The 22,920-nt window shown below is 42.2% G+C and overlaps 2 protein-coding genes and 1 long non-coding RNA gene across 3 annotated transcripts; 1 reads left to right on the top strand and 2 right to left on the bottom strand.

Moving 5' to 3' along the window:
• The first annotated feature begins 2,222 nt into the window (after window positions 1-2,222).
• On the top strand, window positions 2,223-8,086 carry LOC119723700 (lysosome-associated membrane glycoprotein 3-like). Its single transcript, XM_038194492.1, has 4 exons — window positions 2,223-2,385; window positions 3,416-3,641; window positions 5,157-5,327; window positions 6,511-8,086. Exons 1-4 carry the CDS (start codon window positions 2,242-2,244, stop codon window positions 6,657-6,659), a joined length of 690 nt encoding a protein of 229 aa, XP_038050420.1. The 5' UTR covers window positions 2,223-2,241; the 3' UTR covers window positions 6,660-8,086.
• Window positions 8,087-9,248: 1,162 nt separating this feature from the next.
• Window positions 9,249-13,029, bottom strand: LOC119723699. The gene is made up of 3 exons (XR_005270566.1): window positions 12,755-13,029; window positions 11,758-11,863; window positions 9,249-9,396 (listed from the first exon to the last, which is right to left on the bottom strand). It is a non-coding gene; the product is annotated as an uncharacterized LOC119723699 (long non-coding RNA).
• Window positions 13,030-18,780: 5,751 nt separating this feature from the next.
• Window positions 18,781-21,999, bottom strand: LOC119723698 (mannose-P-dolichol utilization defect 1 protein-like). The gene is made up of 5 exons (XM_038194491.1): window positions 21,845-21,999; window positions 21,330-21,395; window positions 20,548-20,680; window positions 19,960-20,164; window positions 18,781-19,325 (listed from the first exon to the last, which is right to left on the bottom strand). Exons 1-5 carry the CDS (start codon window positions 21,945-21,947, stop codon window positions 19,080-19,082), a joined length of 753 nt encoding a protein of 250 aa, XP_038050419.1. The 5' UTR covers window positions 21,948-21,999; the 3' UTR covers window positions 18,781-19,079.
• Window positions 22,000-22,920: the final 921 nt, after the last annotated feature.

Raw genomic sequence — 22,920 nt, 5'->3', positions numbered from 1 at the left:
TTGACTTGCTGTTTATATATCCGAATTCATTGCAACGTATTTCGTGTGTACAATTATACACTCAACCAAAAAAAATAGTCCCCCCTTCCAATACTTTTTGTCTAACTCAAAAACTACTGAGCACCTCTCGCTAAAATGACAACTTATCAGTACAGAAATGCCGTAACAATTCAGCCACACTCTTTAATTGGCTCCAAACAGTGATAACGTTTTCGAATTTTTGCAATTTATGACGAATGATACCGAAAACAATTGCACTTTTGTATACGTGCAAGTTGTGGTTCACACTCACCTTGCACGTATACACAAAAGTGCAACTTTTCGGCACCACTGGTCATAAATTACATAATTGTGTACACATTATCAATGATTTTGTCCAAACAAAGAGTTTGGATGGATTGCTACAGAATTTCTGTACTGATCAGTCGTAATTTGAGCAAGAAGTACCCATAGTTTTTGAGTTAGAAAAAAAGCATTAGGCCTTGGGGGGGGGGGTGCTTTCTTTTTTGGTTGAATGTAGTACTTTTTTGGATGGTTGGTGCAAAGTATTATAAGCGACTTTTTTTTCTTGTTCAAAGGTTCATTAGATGATGTTTTTCTAAAAAAAAACACATTCTGTGCAATTTCTACTCCTTTTAAATGTTTGAAACCTATTTGACATCTCTTTTTAGTAATTTTATTAAATAGTGCACTTCTTTAATGCTTTTCTGGACAACTGAGGGCCATGTTGCTGTGATGTCATATCAGGAAGACACTGTTCAGTTTACGGGTTTTCTGTTCAAGTTGTGTATCCAAAATGTGCTCATTGAAAATATATTTGCGAGAAAAGTTTGCTCATTGGCTTACTGCCATGTCAACGATTCACCAAAGAATAGATAACTCAGGACTGCAAAATATTAACTTGTTTGTGCTGAAGTAGCCGTAGCGCTGAGGTTTCTGCCTGAAATAATGTAAATTTCATTAGCATATCACAAAGGCACCAAATACTTTTGAAAATGGCCAAATGAAAACTGGAATAAAGGTTAATGGGACACAAAGGTGCTTTTGCAAGGATTGTATTATATTGCATGCATGCCGTTTACATATTTACAGCTTCTGCATAGACAATCCATGCTCTGTTATGGTAATGGACCGATCCAGTAAGCACCGCCCCATGGTATTCTGACAAATCACAGCCGTGATTTATGTCCGACATGCGTGCACAAAAGTCCGACATGCGTGCACGCGCGTATGATGCGCGCGGCAGGGAAATGCAGTGTGGCATTGGAGAGGAGCACGTGTTAATTTGCCCACGTGCGCAGTGGGAGGAGCTTACTGAATCGGTCCATTAGGCATGACAGCTCGAACTGCACGGCTTACATGGGAATCATGCAGAACATTTTAAAAGGATATGATCCTCAGTCCTAACCTCGATTCGGGGTTATATGGTGGAGTAGACAGAAGAAGGGTGATGCAACAGAATCCCCTTTAAATCACTGCACTTTAAAAAGTCCCTACTCTGATTTGACCTGGTGTTGTATAGCACGAATATTAAGTACAGACTCATTGGTATAGTGTTGCGCATGCGTAAGTATAATTATGATAATTAGGAGAGTGACTGGTCACGTGAGCGGGTTTAACCAATAATATGGTAAAGGAGTCCGATCTTCACATGACACCACCGGGATCTGGGTTGTCATTCGGGCGAATTGTCAACGTTTCCGGGACAAAGTGACACGTTTGCCAGCTTGAAGGTTTCCGGGTCAAAATTGAGTCAGAAAAGTGTCAAATTGACCCGAAAAGTTGTCAGTTTGGATCCATGTTGGTGTTTTTTTAAGTGATGTCGCAATTAAGGCAGGCACTGCGTATACCACCATCTTTTCCTCAAAATAATTTAGTTAAAGTGGCCAAAAAAAAATGCCTCAGATCGCAACACGTGAATCCAATTGTTTTTTGGCCCTAGTTGTGTTCTGGATCCGCCCTTGGGCATGATAATTGTCAGTCCAGAATTTACCGCCCTCTCGTTTCATATAGTGCAGTCTGCATGTCATTGTGTATTGCATGCATAATCGATATAAATTATTGCTTCCATTCAAGAATTCGGTCATATAATGCTGCTTGTTTATTGAAGGATGATAGTATTAATATCGAAGAAGAATCTTTCACCTATATGCGTTTATACAACCTTTACTCCCGGACTTTCATGCAGAGGCAGCTAATGTAACCCCTCCAAGATTAAGAACTGCCAACGCAGCCACCCCGATGATGGGGCCTGCGCCTACCAGGGATCCTTGGGTGGGGAACTACACCATCAGACAGTTCGGCGAGGGCGTCTGCATGCGGTTGTCATTTGGGGCACAAATACGTATCGTGTATCACGTGGACGACCATATTAAATATAGATTGGTAAGTTGCTTAAACAATTCAATATTCGGTTTTGCCCTTCATTAATCGGCGTAATGGACCGATCCAGTAAGCCCTGCGCACTGGGCAAATTAACACGTGCTCCTCTCCAATGCCACACTGCATTTCCTGCCGCGCGCATCATACGCGCGTGCACGCATTTCGGACTTTTGTGCACGCACGTCGGGCCTAAATCACGGCTGTGATTGGTCTGAACACCATGGGCGGTGCTTACTGGATCGGTCTATTACTAAGGGAATAAATGTGTGCTCCGGAGGTTTTTATCACTCTGTTTAATACCACTTAGAGTCTGGGTGCTGATAATTACCCGAGCCGGAGGCGAGGGTAATTATCAGCACCCAGACTCTAAGTGGTATTAAACAGAGTGATAAATACCGACGGAGTACATATTTATTCCCATTCATAAATACCTTTTCGGTAAAAAAAAATCATATAATTCGTTCAAAACATCCCGATTTAGTTCAACAAATTCACTTTATGCTTTTTGAAACATCCCTCCTGCAAAATAATGGAGTGTTCAGCTGGCGAGTATGATGAAAACAACCCTTTTATGGAGATTGACGCGCGCGTATCATGTTCTACGCGATGTCGCGCAGAACGCACCTGGCGCGTTGCGTTTTGAATTTCGAACTATAAAATTCTAACTCCCTGGTAGTGTTGCGCATGCCTACGTGAGGATTGTGAACGTTCAACCAATGAAACGATAAGAGGCACTGGATTTTTAGGAGTCCATATTTTATTGTGACACTGGAAAAGTGTTTAAGACCAGCTAGCCATGTCTTTATCATCCGTTTAATACCGGCCACGTGACGGGCTCTCGACCAATAGGAATGGCTAAACTGTCTGAGGTATTTATGAATTGAAGATAATTATAGGTATATTATCGCAAATCATACCATTGGGGAGACATTAGCATGGGAGGTTTACCCTTGGAAGACATGTGAAATTAGGGAGACATTTCAAACTAAGCAAGTTTCTTGCCACTTGGTGTGTTTTGTGTGCTGACCTTTAGGAGGATGATGAAACCTTCACGATCGACCCTAACGTGGCCACTGTTGACGGTAATTGTGACTCTCCGTCCAAACGCACTGTGGTCATCTACCCGTTCGGCAGCAGGGAGGAACCTTACTGGACAATCACCCTCATCTTCCAGCTTCAATCTGGGACATTCGCCCTGACTGAAGTAGATGCAACTTATGTCTTTGACGAGGAACACTTCCCCGAAAGCGACACGACAGGTAAATGATGGGGGGGGGGGGGGGGGGGGGGGGTCAGTCCAGTTTGTTTAAGTAAGTTTTCACCTTCATTTGTGGGAAAACAACTTATTAGTCTTCACAAACTTTGTTATTTGTCTTCATTAAAACGCACGCATGCACCCTTATGATTTAGGGGTACATGTAATTAACGGATGGGAGCTCGAGTAATCAAGAAATTAAGTAATTCTCTTAAATTTAGGCCTACCCAAATGTAACCAGCGTTGGGTAAAATGACTAATTTTAACCAACTGTTGTTTACCAGGTGAACAGCTTAACAGTTGCAATTGGTTAAAAAAAATACCCAACGTTGGGCAAAATGTGCCCAACGTTGGGTAAACGTTGATGGGCAAAATTGGAAAATTTTACACAATGTTGGTTAAAATTTTAACCAACTTTTTTTAACCGTAAAAGGGCCGGGTTATTTTGACCATCTCACAGCCGGGGATCCGGAAGCGTACACAATAGTACAGGGTACCCAATCTTCAGGTGACTTGAATCACGGTTATAGGATTGTAGAGCGCCGCGTAGCGCGCGGCGCTCTACAATCCTGTAACCTTTATACCTACGCGCGCGCGCGTATACTCTCTCCACATGTGTGAAAGTATATAATTTATGAATTGCACGATTTTGTCGAGCACCGCCGTTGCCTAGTGGTACTCGGAGGTCTCGAGTTCGATTCCTAGCTCTGCCTTCTCAGATTTTGCTCTTTTTTTCAACAATTTAAAGTTATATCTTAAAAACGTTATTTTTCAGTCGGATACTACTTGTATGGCAAGAATTTCCTTTTTCTTTTCCTGATCTGAGGCTCTGGAGGATCTTTTTAAAAAGGGAAATAAGGTCCGAAATCCGTACCAAGTTGAAAAATAGTAGCCTCCACTCAAGCTTGGTTATAAAAACCAAGCCCCATAGGAAAGCGCACAAAGTGCCCCAGATAGTTGTGTAATAAAAAATATCGCGATCCGGAAGGGGTGGATTCCGCCCCCCCCCCCTCAAATCTCGGCCATCAAGTGACGAACAATTATGAAATTCGGTGGATGCATAGAACAACTTAATATGAACATACCCAAGAAATGTCATGACTATAGGTCAAAGGGTTTTTGAGTTATGGCTAATTAATTATTCATTATGCACGAATGTTAATTCTGCTTTGTGTACACCACGTATATATATATGGGGAAATTCAGGTTTAGTGCGCCGAAAATTGTTTTCGCTGCGCGGCAACCCGTGATCCGAATTTTATGTTTTTGTTATCAAAAGATTCGCAAGACTCGAGGCTAAAAAAGTCAGGACAGCTCAGGTCGCGAAAAAAATTGTTGCAAGGGTATCGCAGAAACAGTTGAGCGGGGGGGGGGGGGGGGGATTCCGCCCTTTTAGGGTTAACCAACCAAAGTTTAACCAGCGTTTTGAGAGTGTATAGGCATAAAGGTTAATGCATCAAGCATAGGTTTAAATGATGACATTATTATATAGTGAGCATTCACATTCCGTCTTGTATAGGTTACCAATCGGAGGGGAGTGAATCGAGCAATTTCTTGTGGCAGAAAGTTCCGACAGGGAAATATTACTCCTGCTCGGATATGTCGGTCGAGCTCGTTTTAGCAACAGTCTATCTGTGGGACATGCAGTTACAACCCTTTGCCGATGATGTCGACGGACACTTGGGTGAAGGTAGGAATTTAATTTTAGTACCCTGACTGTTCGAGTGGCAGATTGATTTCACTGGATTTGACAATTGGCTCTTTTTGTTTTTGGGCCGGGTTTTTCTCAAATGCACGAGTGGGATTTGGTAAAGCAATAGAGAGGCAAGGGCGGATCCGGGGGGGGGGGGGGGGCAAAGGGGGCCATGCCCCCCCCCCCCCTCAAAAAAAAACGAAACCAATTTTTTTTTTTATGTGACATCGCAATAAAGGCAGGCAATGAGTACACCACAATTTTTTTCCTCAAAAAAAACATGGGTTAAAGTGGTCAGAAATTGCCTCAGATCGCACCACAGAGCATCTAGAATCCAAAAAAATTTCGGGGTCCTTAAGCGGGCCCCGAACCCCACGCCGTAATTCTTTTGACCCACTTTTTTGGGGAACCAAATTTTTTTTGGCCCCCCCCCCCAATTGTGTTCTGGATCCGCCCTTGTAGAGAAGCCTACAGACTATTATCGTGTTGCGGCTATATTGGTTTTTTCCATTCAAATCAACGTTACCAAAGCGAGGCTGGAAGGAAACAAAATGTCTGGTTCCTTTTTGCGCAAAAAACCGTGTATCATTCAGTACCGTTATTGGATACAGGGAACATGACTGAAATGATGGCAGCATGATGAAGGTCTGCTAGTGTGTTGAAAGATTCCTGAAAAGTATTTTTTCTCTTGGAGTTATGAGAAGGGGGGGGGGGGGAGTGGATCGGAGGGGACGACTGGGGAGTGATTGATAGCTGTGATGAATGGTGATATAGTCCTACCTAGCACGATATGAGATATGATAGGGGTAGCCCCCACCCAATCTCTCTATACCCTATACAAACCCTAGACTATTGTTACCTAATACAGCCCCTAGATATCTCAAACGATTCCTGAGATTCTGGTAAAACAATGACCAACACAAAGGAGGGGGACGTTCCCTTCGTCCCATATCGTGCAACATGAATGGTGAAGAATGATTGCGACGTCGGCAACGACAAAGACTCACGCGAAAGATGCAGTTTTTTTTTTAAAGTAAATCTTACCCGATGATGGAAGGAATTACATATTTTTGAAATTCTCTGAGATGTACGAAATGTAACATCCCTACAATTGACGTTTCCTCTTCATTCCGACAGACTTACACTGATTGATGTGAATTCCTCTATTTATGTAATACAGCCGACGTGTGTGTACCTGGCCTTGATCTCTCTGCAATCCTCGGCATTGTCTTCGGGGCAGTTGTTGTCCTCGTCCTTGTCGTGGTGGCCGTTTACTGCTTTCGAACTTGGCGGCGGAGGAAGGATTACGTCAACATTCAGGAGGAATAAAATTCCAGTTGTGGAATGCCGTGGCCTCGTGGTCTGGGGCATGCACTGAATTCGTGGTCTGCGGGTAATTCTGCAGGTTGTGGGTTCGAGTCCAGCCTGGGGTCATGGCACTTTGTTACTCATTGCTTCTCCCCACCCAGGAGAAAATGGGTACCTGTGAGGGCAGAGATGGTTAGGCTATTGAGATTGATTTGTATCGAGTTTGAGATTGATTTGTATCGAACTGGCCCAATGATCAGCAGGGTTGTATCTTAATTAAAATGCGCCACACGAGAACCCAACTGGACAACTAGGCCTAGTAGGCCTAGTTGTCCAGTTCTGGAATTATTTTGTTTAATCCCTGATCTCTACTATTCAGTCTAGTGAGTTCGCTGTTTCTACTGTCTTAATATTAATTATCAACTCCTTATTTTTTGTTTAATAAGCATGGCAGGTAAATAAAACCTATTTTATATCTGGAAATATACCCCGGCGCTATCCAAGAGCATCGACGAAATGCATTCGGCAAACTTCGGACATTTTCGGAAACGGGAGGCATTCCTTCCGTCTTGGTCACGTGCCGTATATATATTGTATAGATACTAGCGGTTACCGGAATTAAGATGCATCAGAAATTGTCAAAATCTTTTGACCAGACTAGTCATCTGGGGCCAATTTAGTGGAGCAGCTAAGCACAACAATTTGCTTAGCACGACAAGTCTTCCTTGACAAAAACAGGATTACCAACCAAATGTTCATATGTGGTGTATATTGCTTGTGATTTGGTATTCAGCTGTTGTTTGCTTAGCATGAAAATCACATGGAGTTTTGGCTGGTAACCTGCTTTTACTAAGCCAGACTTGCTTTGTGCTAAGTCAATTTAGCAGCTCATGAAATTCGCCCCAGGGGCCATCAGCGAGCAAAATTATAAGCCTTTTTTTTTTTTAGCTGGAACCATGTGCTTATAATAATGACGCTATTCCACTTAAAAATGGCTTCTTATTTTGTTCGACGGGTCTCGGGTACCAGCGAAGGGTCCTTTACTATTTGTAATTCTTTGTGTCGCTATGATATGGCATATACAGGTTTTGAGGCGTTTTAATTTATGAATACAGGACATCTTCAAATTATGACGCATTTTAAACACGAGCTGTATTTTAGCCTTGGTAATAGATTTAATAAGTAAATGTCTCATTAAGATATAAGTTGTTGGTGTCTAATTATATGATATACGTATAGCAGCCCTATACCCCTGCACTGCAAGTTCCTTCAAGTTTAATGGTCTAGTCAGAATTTTTTTTTATGATTTATGGCTTTTAATTTGGTTACAGACTGTTTGTTGTGTTCATGTTTTTTCCTCATATATCCCGAAAAGTGTAATTCCCACTGAGCAAGGGCGGATCGGGGGGGGGGGGGGGAGCCAACGGGGGCCGTGCCCCCCATAAAAAAATGAACCCAATATTTTTTTTTAAGTGACGTCGCAATAAAGGCAGGCACTGCGTAGTACACCACCATCTTTTCCTCAAAACAAACTTGGTCAAAGTGGTCAGAAATTGCCTCAGATCGCACCACAGAGCATCTAGAATCCCCCCCAAAATTCGGGGCCCTTAAGCGGGCCCCGAATTAAAACCCCACGTCGTAATTTGACCCAGTCTTTGGGCGACTAAACTTTTTTTTGGCCCCCCCCCAAAAAAAAATTGTGTTCTGGATCCGCCCTTGCCAGTGAGCTAAAACAGGCTATAGGTTTTGAACATCTTCCTTGCATTTTGTGTGGTGTTACCACTGACTAAAAAAGGAACAAAATGCACGAAAAGAAAATAATCCTACAGTATGCATTTATCGAATTGCAAATGTTCCGAAGTCGAGCTGTTGTCAGACAAAAACCTGCCGCTCCTAGATCCATGCAACCAGCAGACTTAGAAATAAGCTTGCCCACGCAGCAGCTCCTTCCAACCATTGCAGACTACCCTGCGTTCGGGGATGGTTTGTCGAATTATGGTTACCATGGTTTTTTTTTTTATCAAACCCAATTAGGCTAAACATGTACTCCTTATATAATTGCTTTAGTAATGCTGGATTGCATTTGAAACAATTAAGGCAGATACAATGTGACATGTCGTGTTTATGTAACTGTGTATAATACCACAGAATTACGTACAAGAAACAGTACTGGTTATTAGACAACTACGAATTATAATACTACTCTTTAGAAAGTCCAAAACTCCGATTATGATTTCCATATTTTAAAAATAATTGAAATGGGAAAAAATAAAGTGAAGCACATAACGCAAACGCTTGTGAGTACATTCTTTGTATAGGCCTAACTAAATGCAAGCCGGCTATTGGCTGCGAGACATTGCGCTTAAAACCAAATCAAACTTGATCAAATAAGTAAATAATGACGTCATCGTCACATCTTGCCAGAAGTACCAGCCGACTTCTAATCATCACTGACGACCCTCTCGATCACCTTTCCAGCTCCGTACCCCGCGGCACCGGCGGCTGCATACCCTGCGGCACCCAGCCCAAGGACTCCAGCCGACTGGCAGGCAGCTACGACTCCCCCAGCAGCCATGGAGGCGACCCCGCCCCCGTTAGCGATGGCAGCAGCTGACATTATGCTCGTAGCCATGGAACCAGCCGCTATTCCTCCAGCCGTGAAACCGATCGCTGGGAGGGCTGCCGGCGCCGCAACGAGGCTGACTGCCATTATAATAAACGGAAGGACCATCTTGAAATCAAGACTACGTACGTTCACCTGTAGAAAATACAGAAATAAAAGAAATCTTGCTGAAAGAGATGAACCAAAGCAGGGTCAAGAACCAAACAACAGATACACCCACTTGAGTCGAGACTATATATTCAAGTATACCAAGTCATTGTACTTTTCCCAAATTCCCGTTTTCTGAGTCGTTTCCGAATCCGGCTTCCTCTGCCCAACATGTCCAAACTGGAAATTCTCACTGAGCTTTTGCCTCAGATGAACTTGGACACCATATACATTATGAAGCCGGAGTCCCAGAAATTATTTATTGAAACAACCTTTTTTACGAAGACAAACCTAGCTTATAATATCGACTGAAATTACGAATAATAATGAATGAATAAATAAATACATGAATTAAAACTTAAATCAAAATATAATTTTTTTAAAATAAACTTTCACCCTTCTACAATAAATCATACATTAATTTAGAGCATCCCATTCCATACAAATCAGTTTTATTGATAAAGCGAGAGAAAATATGTTTGGATTAGAAAAAAAAACACCCAACATTAATTTCAACATTTTCAATGTAATTGTCGCACAATGTGAAATCACAGCGACAGCTGACAATACAATCGATCCCCACGCACCGAAGTTCTCATCCTGCGTAGGCTCACGGTAGTTGCCCGGGTGACCGTTTTACCCGATTTTCGGCTAACTTTGACAGATTTTTTGTTTAAAACGAGTTTGACAGAAAATTTGACAGAATGGATTTTTTTGGGGGCAGATTTCTGGCAGAATTCTGCAAAAATGGATATTTGACAGAAAAACATAGCAAATTTGAAAAAAAATGGTACATTTGTTTTTAAAAAAAGCTTCAATCTTTTTAAACAAAGCCTTGCATGATGGGACAGCTTGGCTGGTCTAGGTGCTGAGGTTCACTGGGAACCAGATTTCATCGGTGATGCGCAACCGCATTTTTGCCTGAAATTGAAGGTGCAATTTCATAACATCTTTTTGTGACAATAGATTGCCTGTAATGTAATTTGAACCTTACTTAAGGCAATACTACAATATCTGCATGTGATTTTAAGTGTTTATAGCGCATTTCGAGTAATTCTGGGGAATTTGGCAAATTTTTGATAATTCTGACAGACTTTTGAAGTGCATTTAGCAGAATTTGGTCATGACCTTACGGTCACCCTGGTGGTTGCGTCCTTTCACACAATTATCTAGGCTATGCCTATAGATCGATAGACTTTCAATAGAGGATTGATTGGATGTATAGTATCACATGCATAAAAATGAACGTCATTTACAAGATCGATCCGAGCATGAGCGACCTCCAAATAAAATGGCGCCTGCCGAGGCTTAATGCCACGTATGTTACTCCTAGTCGTGTTCCCTAACGTGGCGCACTTCGAAGCTTACCCGACTTTTCTCGTGTAGCGTTGCCAAACCTCTTTGTTGACAAACCTCAAATTCATGCAGTAAAATACTAGTACTTTTACCTTATTAATGCTTGCTATTTAACTCTGTGAGCAATTTCGGTTTCATGAAATTTAATCCGAAATTCAAAAACGGTGGCGTCCGGAAATTGGGCACAAATTGACGGGGCGTTCCCTCTAACGTGGCGCACTTGAATAAATCTCGGAAAATTCCAAAATAACATTTAAGAATTTCCGTAAACTTGATAAATTCTGATAAATAATTAATATCTCTACTTACATACCCAGCCAGATGTTTGTCAGAAAATTATTTTCTTGTTTTTCGGGGCATTTTCAAAGGGTTCACTTTGCACTGAAAACAAAATCGGAAAATCACGCCAAAATAAATGTTTCTTCTAACTTTGTTACGGGTAAATAAACTCGCGATTTATGAACAGGAGTGTTAAGAACTTGATGAAATTTAACTTTCTGTGAAATTTCAGTTAAAACTTTTGCTCTATGTAGGCGCTATACAGGCGAAAAATCAAAGTGCGCCACGTTGGGGGCCGCGCCACGTTATTTACCGCATCAACTGTACAATACTCCTAGAACTATGACTAGGCTCACTCCTAGAACTATGACTAGGCTCATACTCATAGTTCTATAGGAGTACACGTATGTATGTCGGGGAATGGTCGGGGATTGTCACTTAACTTTTGCCCGAGGGGTGGGGATTTTGTCACTTCAAAACTGACAATCTCCACGTCTTGGGTGGGGCAGCCCGGGGGAGGGGTGGGGGAAACAATTGATCAAAACGAATAGCTATAGTGTAGTTCGCAAGGCCAGGTTAAATCAATCACCAACTGCTACAACTCACAAGTAAAAACACATACTGACATAGGCCTGCTTTTCTTCAAGTCCGAACTGTTCGCCCTGCGGATACTATACTAAGCACTATCAAAAATAAGCACAACAAACGACTTACCAATTGCAAGGCAAACTAGGAGACAAATAATGCAAGCCTGCGGTACGAATGAGGGACGAAGTTGTGATCTGCAGATACCTCGATCTGATGCAGGTACGGTCCGGTCCTAGAATGAAAGTGATCATTTCACAATCGATTACTGCTAGATCGCTTGAGTGACAACCTCGTCCCTACACAAAAACTACATGTACTTCCCATATTTTCCCCTAATTACACGTATTACTAGTCCCATACGTCTTGTATATTGGGAAACATTTATAGACCCTGTGGTCGAGGTTGCTAAAAGGAATTTCCCTTGCCCACGCAAGATCAGAGCGCGCCATCAACGGTAGCATAAAATGATACGAGAGTAGAGCGCGTAATGAATATGCATGACTATGATGTCACTAGAAGCTCATGAGTAATATATCACGCACGGTACTGATATACATGTAGATGCACACTGTATGTGCTGCATCCCACTTACCGATGATCATCACATTTAACAAGTCCTCTTTCTACTGTCGCGCCGCCACCCTCTAGTGTCACCCCACTTAGGCCAAAAAAAAAAGTCTCCGGTTTCTGGTATGCGCGCGCGTCGCCGTAGCCATGCGCGTCGGCAAAATGAAAAAGGTTTTTTTTCAATAAAAGATGATGTCTCAAAACCGCCAAACTCACTGGTTTGACTGGAATTCTGCTGCTGCACAATTTTAACGTGTTTTTAGATGGGGTTATGATCGAGAATAAGCTTTATGTGGCCTCTCTGGACTCCCATATATTTGCACTAAGTTTAGTCGGGCACCATTTGCAGTCATCAGCCGACATTTGAAGCCCCAAGCCCCCCCCCCCCCAAAAAAAAACAGGTAAAAAAAAAAAAAAGCCGCGTCGCCGCACCACTTTTTGGGCAAGCTCCATACCAGAAACCGGAGACTTTTTTTTTGGCCTTACCGATGATATCTCATTTAACAAGTCCTCTTTCTACTGTCGCGCCGCCACCCTCTTGTGTCGCCCCACTTACCGATGATCATCAGATTTAACAAGTCATCTTTCTACTGTCGCGCCGCCACCCTTTCGTGTCGCCCCACTTGATCATCAATATACGGCACAGGGAAGTTTGGTGACGACTTGAGGCCGGAGATTCTTGAAGGTGTTTCTTGACAAAACAAGGTGAAAACTTTGAACTTTTTTGGGCAACGGCTGTATACGTGCGCGTACATCAGCAGCGTCATATAGAACAATCTGACAACAACTTATCGTGCGCTGAACTAACTGTATCGTGTTCTATCTTGCTGTGAGTTGTGTGCGTCGAGCTATACGCTACCAGTATTCCATTGTTGACGTCACTGAAGTAAGAACCATGTAGCACATTTCACCTTGGATACGAACTCTTCTGAGAAATAGAGACGCCAATCTCTCTCTCAGTTCACCGTATAGTGCATGAAGTCTACTGTGGCAGACAAGGCGGACCCAGCAGATATGCTACATCAACCGGCTTATGGCACAGCAGCGAAAGTTTGTGGAGAGCTCAGGTCATCGGTACGGGCGCACAAGGTACTGCAGGCCATCCACTACAGCTGAACCAATCTCCAGACGTCTCGACTCTGTCTTGCCTTTGGCCCCGGATGAGCGAAGCCAATAGAGTGAGGTTGACTCAGCGCAAATCTTCTTCACTTAAATCAAAGTCACGCGCAGGTACCGTAACATCTCCACCCCCCCTACACAGACACATCCTCCAGGACGATCTTTCTACCGTGAGTGATCATCAATACGAAATGTCGACAACTTACTCACTCAGCAAGCATACCAACTGCAGGAATGCAAAACAACGTCCACTTAACTTTGCGGCATGGAATGTGCGAACACTCCGCGATGCCCCTAATATAAAGAGACCTATACGAAGAACTGCACCCGTTGGCAAAGAGCTCGCCAAATACAACATTGACATAGCAGCACTTATAGTGAAACTCGTTTTGCTGAGAAAGGTCAACTCAAGGAACTTGGTGCTGGTTACACCTTTTTCTGGAGTGGTTGTCCCAGCAATGAACGTCATGAAGCTGGTGTTGGATTTGCCGTGAAGAATCACATCGTAGATAATCTTGAAAATCTACCAGTGGGTATCAACGACCGCTTAATGACTTTGCGTCTGTTACTCACAGCGAAACACTGATGCCACCATAGTCAGCGTGTATGCACTTACCATGACAAACCCGGATGATGTCAACGACAAGTTTTATGATGATCTGGAACAATTAGTAATCTCCCAGGTTCCCACGAAGGACAAACTCATAATTCTCGGCTACTTCAATGCTCGTGTTGGCTCTGACCATCATACATGGCAGGGCATAATAGGGAACCACGGTATTGGAACATGCAATTCAAATGGTCTCCTTCTCCTCACAAAATGTGCAGAACACAACCTCACCATCAGCAACACTTTGTTTCGACTTCCAAATAAAAACAAAACGTCATGGATGCATCCCCGTTCAAAACATTGGCACCTAATTGATTATATTATAATCAGGAAGAGGGACATTGCAGATGTGAAAATCACCAAGGCTATGAGAGGAGCTGACTGCTCGACTGACCATCGACTCATCCGTGTGAAGTTCAACTTCAACATCAAACCACTCAGGAGACCTCAGGGCAAGAAACCACCAAAGAAGCTCAACGTTACCAAATTAAAGACCGCCGCTGTAAAATGTGAACTGTGCAGCGCAATGTACCAGCAATTCATCTCTGCTGACTTGGTCTCAGGCGACATTGAAAAGGACTGGAAATGCTTCAAAGATGCAGTCCACACAGCAGCTTTCGAAACTTTGGGCCCTGTTGTTCGGAAACACCAAGACTGGTTTGATGAAAATGACGAGGAGATCAAGAAACTTCTTGAAGAGAAACACCACTTACACCTATCCATGATCAATGATGAAAAATCCGCATCGAAGAAAGCAGCCTTCCAGAGCATCCGTAAGACACTGCAGGCCAGACTCAGAGCTATGTGCGACTCATGGTGGAGCAAAAAAGCGCACGAGCTCCAGACCTACTCAGACTGTAAAGACATGAAGAAGTTCTATGATACGCTCAAGAAAACTTATGGGCCAAAATCATGTGGTTCTACCCCCGTCATGAGCTCTGATGGAACCACACTAATCACAGAAAAGAACCATATCATTGACCGTTGGGCTTCTCACTTCGAAAATCTGTTAAACAGAGACTCAAACATCAGCACTGAGGCACTAGATCAACTGCCTCAGAGCACTGTCAATGTAGCCCTAGCTGAGGTGCCCACTACCTCCGAGACTGAAGAAGCCATTGATGTACTATCCATGGGTAAAGCAGCTGGTTCCGACTCAATTCCCGCCGAGATATACAAAGCAGGAGATGCTTCGTTCGTGCAACGCCTCACAGAGCTATTCCAACTGATGTGGATCAAAGGAGTGCTTCCCCAAGAGTTCAAGGATGCATGCCTCCATTGTCCACATTTATAAGAAGAAAGGCAACCGTTTCATTTGTGACAACCACAGAGGAATCTCCCTGCTGGTCATTGCTGGTAAGATCCTCGCAAGAATCATGCTTAATCGCTTCACAACACACATTGCCAACACATTTCTACCCGACAGCCAGTGTGGTTTCAGAAAAGGAAGAGGTACAGGCGACATGATCTTTGCAGCCCGGCAGCTACAAGAGAAATGCAGAGAGCAGAATATCGACCTCTTCTGTGTCTTCGTCGACTTGACAAAGGCATTCGACACCGTCTGTAGAAAAGGACTCTGGAAACTCCTGTCCAAAATTGGCTGCCCTGAAAAGTATATCGAGATGGTTAAGCAGTTTCATGATGGTATGATGGCATGAGTAACGGACGATGGGGAGTCTTCAAAACCCTTCCCAGTATCTATCAGTACCGTGCATGATATATTACTCATGAGCTTCTAGTGACGTCATAGTCATGCATATTTATTACGCGCTCTACTCTCGTACCATTTTATGCTACCGCCATCAACCGCGGGTTGCCAGACTATGGAAGGCCCAACATTGCAAAAACGAAGAATTGTTATAAATAATTACACAAATATTATTGATTATTGATTGTAGTCAACAAATGCACCAAAAGACTTCTTAAACATGCCCTTTTCATATGTACAGAGGGTGTGTGTAGGGGGGGGGCGTGGGGACTGGGGAGGGGGAGAGGGTGTTTGTTGGGATAATAGACCCTGGGGATGGACGAGGTTGCTACCACGCGTCACTGCTAAAATTAAAATTAACGTACGGGCATTTCACCGTCACGCAATACACATTATTTCGCCATTATTCCATCTTGGACCTAGTCTGGTTCCCAGACCAAATGATTCTGACTAGTTCCTGATGAATCTTAGGTCAGGTCAACCTCGTCCCCAGGGTGTCGAGCAGTACGCACCCACCACTACCGGCTCTCTCACCCTGGTATTGGATCATTTGCATGTGCAAGATTTTTGCACACGTATGCAAATGAGGAACAGTCTGGTACCTGGATATGCGTTACACATTAGCGTTTGTTTTTGTATGGGGTGTCTGGGGTAAAAACAGAGTCAATTCGTAGCAGCGCGAGCACAGCGTGAGTTACGAAAACACGATTTTTGAAATCAAACTGTTACGATCCTATCGAGACAACATGCAGTATCATATTTCATATTAATATGAGCAAATTGGAAAGGAAATTAGTATTTTCGAGAAGGCGTGGACGAATGATCGCGAAAACACGTACTGCACGTTGTGAATATATAGCACCAAGTACACGATAAAAATCCATTACTAGCCAATTGCGGTATCCAAACAGGATACAGGAAGAAAGTTTCCTATCCAGGGTTTACTATTGGAAACGCGGTTGGAAATAAAGTAAGCACTGGGGACGAGGTTGAAACGCGGTTGGAAATAAAGTAAGCACTGGGGACGAGGTTGAGGTCAGGTAGCCTCCGGCAATACATTGTATTACAATTTACGTCACGTGTCTAAAACGGGAGGAATTCCCCCTTTTCCGAAAATGTCCGGAGTTTGCCGAGTTCATTTCGTCGACATTCGGATAGCGCCCGAGTATTTTCGAGTATAATATACGTTTAATTAACTGCTAATTGCTTATTAAAAACTTTTTAAAATGAGTTGATATAAAACAGTGATATTCATTGCTTTCATTTAGAAAACTTGGAATTTAACGACGATTTTGTGCATCAAGTATACTCGGATGGTATGGGCGAACTTTTTGCTGCGTGTACTATTTTGAATTTGACGACCGTTACCTAGATTTTCCAAATCTCGGTCTTCATTCGGCTCCGCCTGCTGAACAGTGCTATTTGGGTGCCTGATTTTGAAGATTCCAGATCAACATAAGTCAATGTCATCTTACAGAAATATCAAATTGTATTATCATATTACGAAACAAGTGATTTATGTACAAATTTGATCAGAACATTAAGAGCTTTAAGTTATAAAGCGAAGTCGAAAACGAAGCCGAGCTTTAAAAAGGGGCCGTCAATGTCGTCATGTTTATTTTTAGCCACGGAGGCTGCCTGACCTACAATTTATCAGACGTGAGCGTCGGGAATAATTGTCAGGTCTAGGGAACCAGTCTATCTTGGACCGAAAGCGGAGCGGGGGGGGGGGGGGGGGGGGTGCTCATCGAGCTCCCTCAATAAAAGTAAGACTTGAAGTGAGACTAACTTATTAGCCGACTTCCTTCCCAAGAACACTGTAGAACTGTCTGGCTTACACATCATCTTTCTAATAAGAAATACATCAATTTTAAAGCCCTCTTTTACTTGTAGCGTTCCTCTTTACTGACAACAAATGATTCACTCCAGATGCTGGTCTTTTAAAGCTATAGTCCATCATTTGTAATTAGTGCATTTTGTTCGTTTGAAGCAACAAAAGTGTTCAAAATCTAGTGAAGGATACTGAACAACTTACTTGATGAAGTTTCAGCTCAGCTTCATATTCCGAGAAAAGCAGCATTCTAGGATCTCAATTTTAAATCAAAAGTTGCTAAATCATGTTTCGAATTGTTTTGAATTCAGCTCTACGCAATGTTGCGCACTGATCCAACGATTTATAGCAACCGCGCGCGCCTGTGCGTCGTTCCAATGCTTGTGCGCGCTGCGCCGAATAACAAAACGAACAACTAATTTAAATTTTCCTACGGTGCTTCTTAAGAAGCACCGTTGGAAATGCCTTCTTTCGTTGATTTCTTAAAAATGAGAGCTTGCCAGAAAGGATAATTTCACAGGGAGTTTAGTCCCCGTACTATCTTTCAACCAGTGTGTTTTTCAACACTAATTACGCCGGATACTTTTTTGGATAGCTGCAAATGATGGACTCGGGCTTTAACGCTCAAGTCCTACTTTCAATGAGAAGTTTTCCAGCAGAACACACGCTTTTGTCAAATTGAGAACTTGAAGAAAAAGACTACACAAAAACATTGGTGGATATTTTTCAAGAGCGCAAACGGTATAATTTATTCATAATTTACATTTACTAATTAAAATCGGATCCACTCGAACTTACAAACATGGATGTGTTGTTCTCTATAAGATTAAAACAAGGCAGTACTGTAGATGAACCAAGTGTTTAACTGGATGAAATTGCTGGTTTAACGCTATTATTGAAAAATAGTCAACCCCCCTAAACTCATACTCGAGGTAATATAATGATAGTCAATTTATAACCAAAGTCTCAAAGATATAAATGTGATCAAGCCCTCGCATTACAAATATTCCTTATTGTGATTATTTATTCATTTTAGAATGATATTTGCATGGCAAAACAAAGATCTTGGCAACTTTACAGAATAAGCCTTTTCAGAGTTCCAACTGCGCATTCGTAACCTGTGACAACGCACATTGTTTGTCTCAAATGCCCTTTGACAGTACCCACAATGCACAAACAGCCTTTTTGTAAAATCAGTGGCGCGATGATGTCAAAGGCCATTTGAGACAAACAATGCGCGTTGTCACAGGTTATGAATGCGCAGTTGGAACTCCGAAAAGGCTTATACCATGGAGTCATGCTCATACAGCCAGATCCAGCACATACCCTGCTTCAGGCTTTACAGAGGAAACTTGTACAAGAGGTATGGAAAGTTTTTATAAACAAATACTCTTGCAAAACCACTCATCCAGTAAGATCAAATCGGCATCAACCAAAATTGTGAACCTTAAGATTGTCTACGATTGAATCCATTTACCGGAACCACCCAAAAAATCAGCCAAGATCAAACTCCAGGTTTTTGAAATTAATATTCCAACTCTGAATAAAGAACTGCACATAAGGAAATGCAGAATTATGAAGGCGGAATAAGGAAGATTCCAAAAGTGTCTCTTCTAATCCTTCTTGGATTGCTGACGCTTGGTAAACTCCTCAGTCCGTTTCCAGTACCACAAGACCTGGAAGGCCACAACTGCGTTGGCTGCGGTGGAGATGATGTAAGTCAAGGTCATCATGTCGTCGCCCGTCTCCTGAATTGTGGTGAAGACCCTGGCCAAGCTGCCGAGGGTTAGTAGGAAGACTGTGACGGCCGATAGCTGGCCAGTGTGGCCGTTGCTGTAGTTGGTCTGAGCTTGAATCAGCTGTGAAGATGAAATCCAAAGACAAACAAAACACATATAAGGACATTAGCAAACACTTGAAAAGTGGGTGTTCAAATATGATGTGGAATTGAATAATACAACGTCCATGCCACTGACATTTATTTATTTATTATGTTTCTTGAAAGTATGAAACTGTTAAGGGAGGACCTCCCAAGAGAACCAGGGTTGCGATATAACCACTTCATAATTTCTGACAGACATCGCTTAATTTGTGTAACGTTCCACTGAGATCTTGCTTTTCTAGTTTGTGACTTTGTGAGATGTTCACTTTGCAGTTTTAGACCAATATCTCAGGCACAAGAATGAATTTCAACGGAAAAAAACATGAGACTTGTGCAAAAACAGGAAAAAAGATGTGAAATCAGGCAAAAAGCCCCAAAACAGGCTCAAATACAGGAAACTTGTGCAAAAACAGAGAAAAAAGATGTGAAATCTGGCCAAAAAACCCCTCAAAACAGGCTCAAAATATTAAAAAAAACGGAAATTTGGGCAACCAAAAAACCCCAGGAGTCCTGCTTAAACAGGAAGATTTCTCATGCCTGATATCTTGAGATTTTTAGGTTCTGCATACAATGTGGTTCTGCCCTCCCGCTCAACTCCAGACAACACCTACCTTGCTAAGGACCACGATAGGAATGTTGGTCGCTTGCATGGCCGACAGGACACTCAGAGGAGTGACACCCGACAGAAGGACCCACATGACAGCTAGGTAACCGGAGACGTAGAGGATGGCCTGTAGCGTCTGCTCTTTGTACCAGAAACAGAGGGTGGCGATAGCGGAAGTCTGGACTGCCATGAACAAGGCTTCACCCCAAGCACTGGAATGAAACAACACAAAATGGTAACAAAAATGGCAATTTAGTAAGTCTCAACGTACCAACTGCACCACTGGACAAAGTCTAGCGATTCAAAAGCACTGGTCAACAGCTTTCTATAGCCGATCAGAAACCATTATTTTGAAGTTTTTCACACTCTTCAAAATTAACAAATTCTCAATGAACCACAGAGGGAAACTTCTGAAACTAACAAGTAGTGCCTCTTGAAGTTGAACAAAGTATTGACAAATTTGGGAACTGCCCACATAGGGCTTGAGAGCTCAGTTGGTAGACCACCAGAACGGTAATCCGGAGGTCGCAGGTTCAAACCCCGCTCCATTTCTTTGATCGGCTATTTAAAATTAACAGAAACCGACTCCACTTACGAGAAAGGGAAAGAGTTTGCCACAGCATATGCCCAAGTAAACGAGATGGCCGTCAGTTCAAAGGTGACCGCCATCACATTGATGCCTGCCCCACTCTTGGACATGATAATCTTGACGATCTGAGGCAGTTTCACTAAAATGGAAGATTTAAGATACAAGTTAAAAAGTTCTTCTGAGAAAATGCTGACAGTTTTGTGAAGAAACAAACTAAAGGTTTTTTGGACAATGGACATCTTACAAAAAATTGTTATATGCCTATTTGTTTGTCATTCAAATCACGAGAGGAGGAGGATGGCTTCCCATTGGCCCCTAAAAATATATACAAAGCATGGAAGGAAAACAATTTCGTGGAAATTCTCAGTGGATTCTGCCAGTGGATCAATGACCACTTGGTAATATTCTTGTTTATACAAACAAAAAGATGGAGCAATTTCTTGTGTGGTGTCCTTTGGCCTCGTGGTTCAGGGCATTGGATTCGTGGTCTGCGGGTAAAGCTGCAGGTTGTGGGTTCGAGTCCAGCCTGCGGTTATGGTGTGTGTGCCATTGAGCAAGGCACTTTGTCACTCATTGCTTCTCACCACCCTGGAGTAAATGGGTACCTGTGAGGGCAGAGTTGGTTATTGTGATTGAATTAGCTTGCTTGCGCCTAGTAACAGGCTGCATCGAGCTGTATACTCCCCAGGGAGCTGAGATGGTATTTGGAATGTTTAATTGGCCCAATGATCAGGGGCAATAATTATATAAGTTATTATTTTTTATTTATAATATTAGGCCTATCTTACCCATGACCGATCCGAGAATGATCCCAAATCCAAGTCCTTTGCTGATAGCAATCTTCAGGCATGGTCCTGTGAGGAGAATGTTGACATTTATTTTGAGGTTGAACTCGAATTAAAAGTAAACAACATCAAAAACTTAATCTATTCTTACAAAATTTAAAAAACAATAACGATCTGACGATAAAAAAGTGAGTTAAATATTGTTACTGTGTTACTGTCAACAAAAGATGATAAAGGAATGGATGTATCCAGACGTCACCTCAACGGCTGTGTACAGAATATGTATCACTGTCAGTGTCAGTGACTGTGTCAATGTAGGTACTTGTATTGTCATATTGCAATGATAGTGCCTATGATACTGTACTGTGTTGTGTACACAAAAAGTTCACCCCATTCGCCGTTCACATACGGACAGTGATATACGCCGGTTGCGGCTTCAATGCTTGACACACCAATTAACCCTTCCACAAATATCACTGCTTTACATATTCAATCAGTTATCATGTGCAACTCCTTACCGTCGAAGAAATTGAACTTCTCAAAGAATTCCACGTAGCATTCCTCCGGTAAAAGTAGCATAACCAGCCACGGGAACAACCCGACATGCTCGCCCGCTGCCATCTTGCCAAGTGTGCTAAAAATAGACTAGACTGGCCACTAGTACTTCGTGGTCTCTCTTATCTCATCTCTGAGAAGAATTTAGGACACGTGATCACTTTGTACCCCACAGATAACTTGGCAAACACCGACACATTGATCTTGTTTTGTTCCAGAATTATTTTCCGGTTATTCAGAAAAAGTCGGTGATGTCCCACTCACGTCATCAGATATTCTTCATTACAAAAGTCAACGATTGACTTGGCCATATCTACTACCATAGTCGATGAAATTTATCAAAACTCGGCTTCATTGTTGGGTCATTTCCTGATGTCTTTATTTATTTGTATTTATTTTAGGAATCCAAGCTTCTATATCTTCCACATAATAGTAATACCTTTTGCTAGTTAAACGAAATGTATGTTTCTCATTATTACGACAAAACTATTGACTATTGAGTTTTGGAGCCAAGTCTTTGTTCAAGACACAGCGATGAAACCCTAAGCTGAATGGAACTACCCGGGGTTTGAAAAATGACAGTACACGAATTGTTAAAAAGTTCTGTTGTACAATAGAGGGCGTTTTTCAACGTTAAGGAAAGGGATTAAAGTTTGATCATGAAGGTAGACATTTCTACCTCCATGGTTTAATTAATAATATTAAAATAATAGCAAGAACAAACTGGAACCCACAGTTAAGTTTCCATTTCTCTAGCTACTTCAAAAATGCATGTTTATGAATTCACACTTTCCAGAAACAAAATTTCATTCTTAAATTGCAAATCAAAACATTAAGGTGTAATTATTTGGTTTTAATAAGATCTTAAAAATCTTAACAAGATCTTCGTTTGCCTCTGAAGATCGAAATATCAGCTACTCTTAATTATTTATTCGTATATTTCAGGTCAATCCAATCAGTGAGCAGTTTGTGGCAGTTTAATTCACTTTTAAATTGAATTAGAAAAACTAAAACCACTGACATTTCAACATTTTCATCG

Source organism: Patiria miniata, unplaced genomic scaffold (genome assembly GCF_015706575.1).
Source record: "Patiria miniata isolate m_02_andy unplaced genomic scaffold, ASM1570657v1 HiC_scaffold_17, whole genome shotgun sequence".
Taxonomy (NCBI): Eukaryota; Metazoa; Echinodermata; class Asteroidea; order Valvatida; family Asterinidae; genus Patiria; species Patiria miniata.
Note: the sequence above shows the minus strand (reverse complement) of the source record. Positions and strands in the feature narration are given on the sequence as shown.

Coding starts and splice junctions, on each gene's coding strand:
- LOC119723700 (XM_038194492.1), top strand. CDS start 2,242: ATGATGGGGCCTGCGCCTACCAGGGATCCTTGGGTGGGGAACTACACC. Junction 2,386..3,415: donor ACCATATTAAATATAGATTG/GTAAGTTGCTTA, acceptor GCTGACCTTTAG/GAGGATGATGAAACCTTCAC. Junction 3,642..5,156: donor CCCCGAAAGCGACACGACAG/GTAAATGATGGG, acceptor CGTCTTGTATAG/GTTACCAATCGGAGGGGAGT.
- LOC119723698 (XM_038194491.1), bottom strand. CDS start 21,947: ATGGCAGCGGGCGAGCATGTCGGGTTGTTCCCGTGGCTGGTTATGCTA. Junction 20,165..20,547: donor GCAAACTCTTTCCCTTTCTC/GTAAGTGGAGTC, acceptor GTTTCATTCCAG/TGCTTGGGGTGAAGCCTTGT. Junction 19,326..19,959: donor CTATCGTGGTCCTTAGCAAG/GTAGGTGTTGTC, acceptor TCATCTTCACAG/CTGATTCAAGCTCAGACCAA.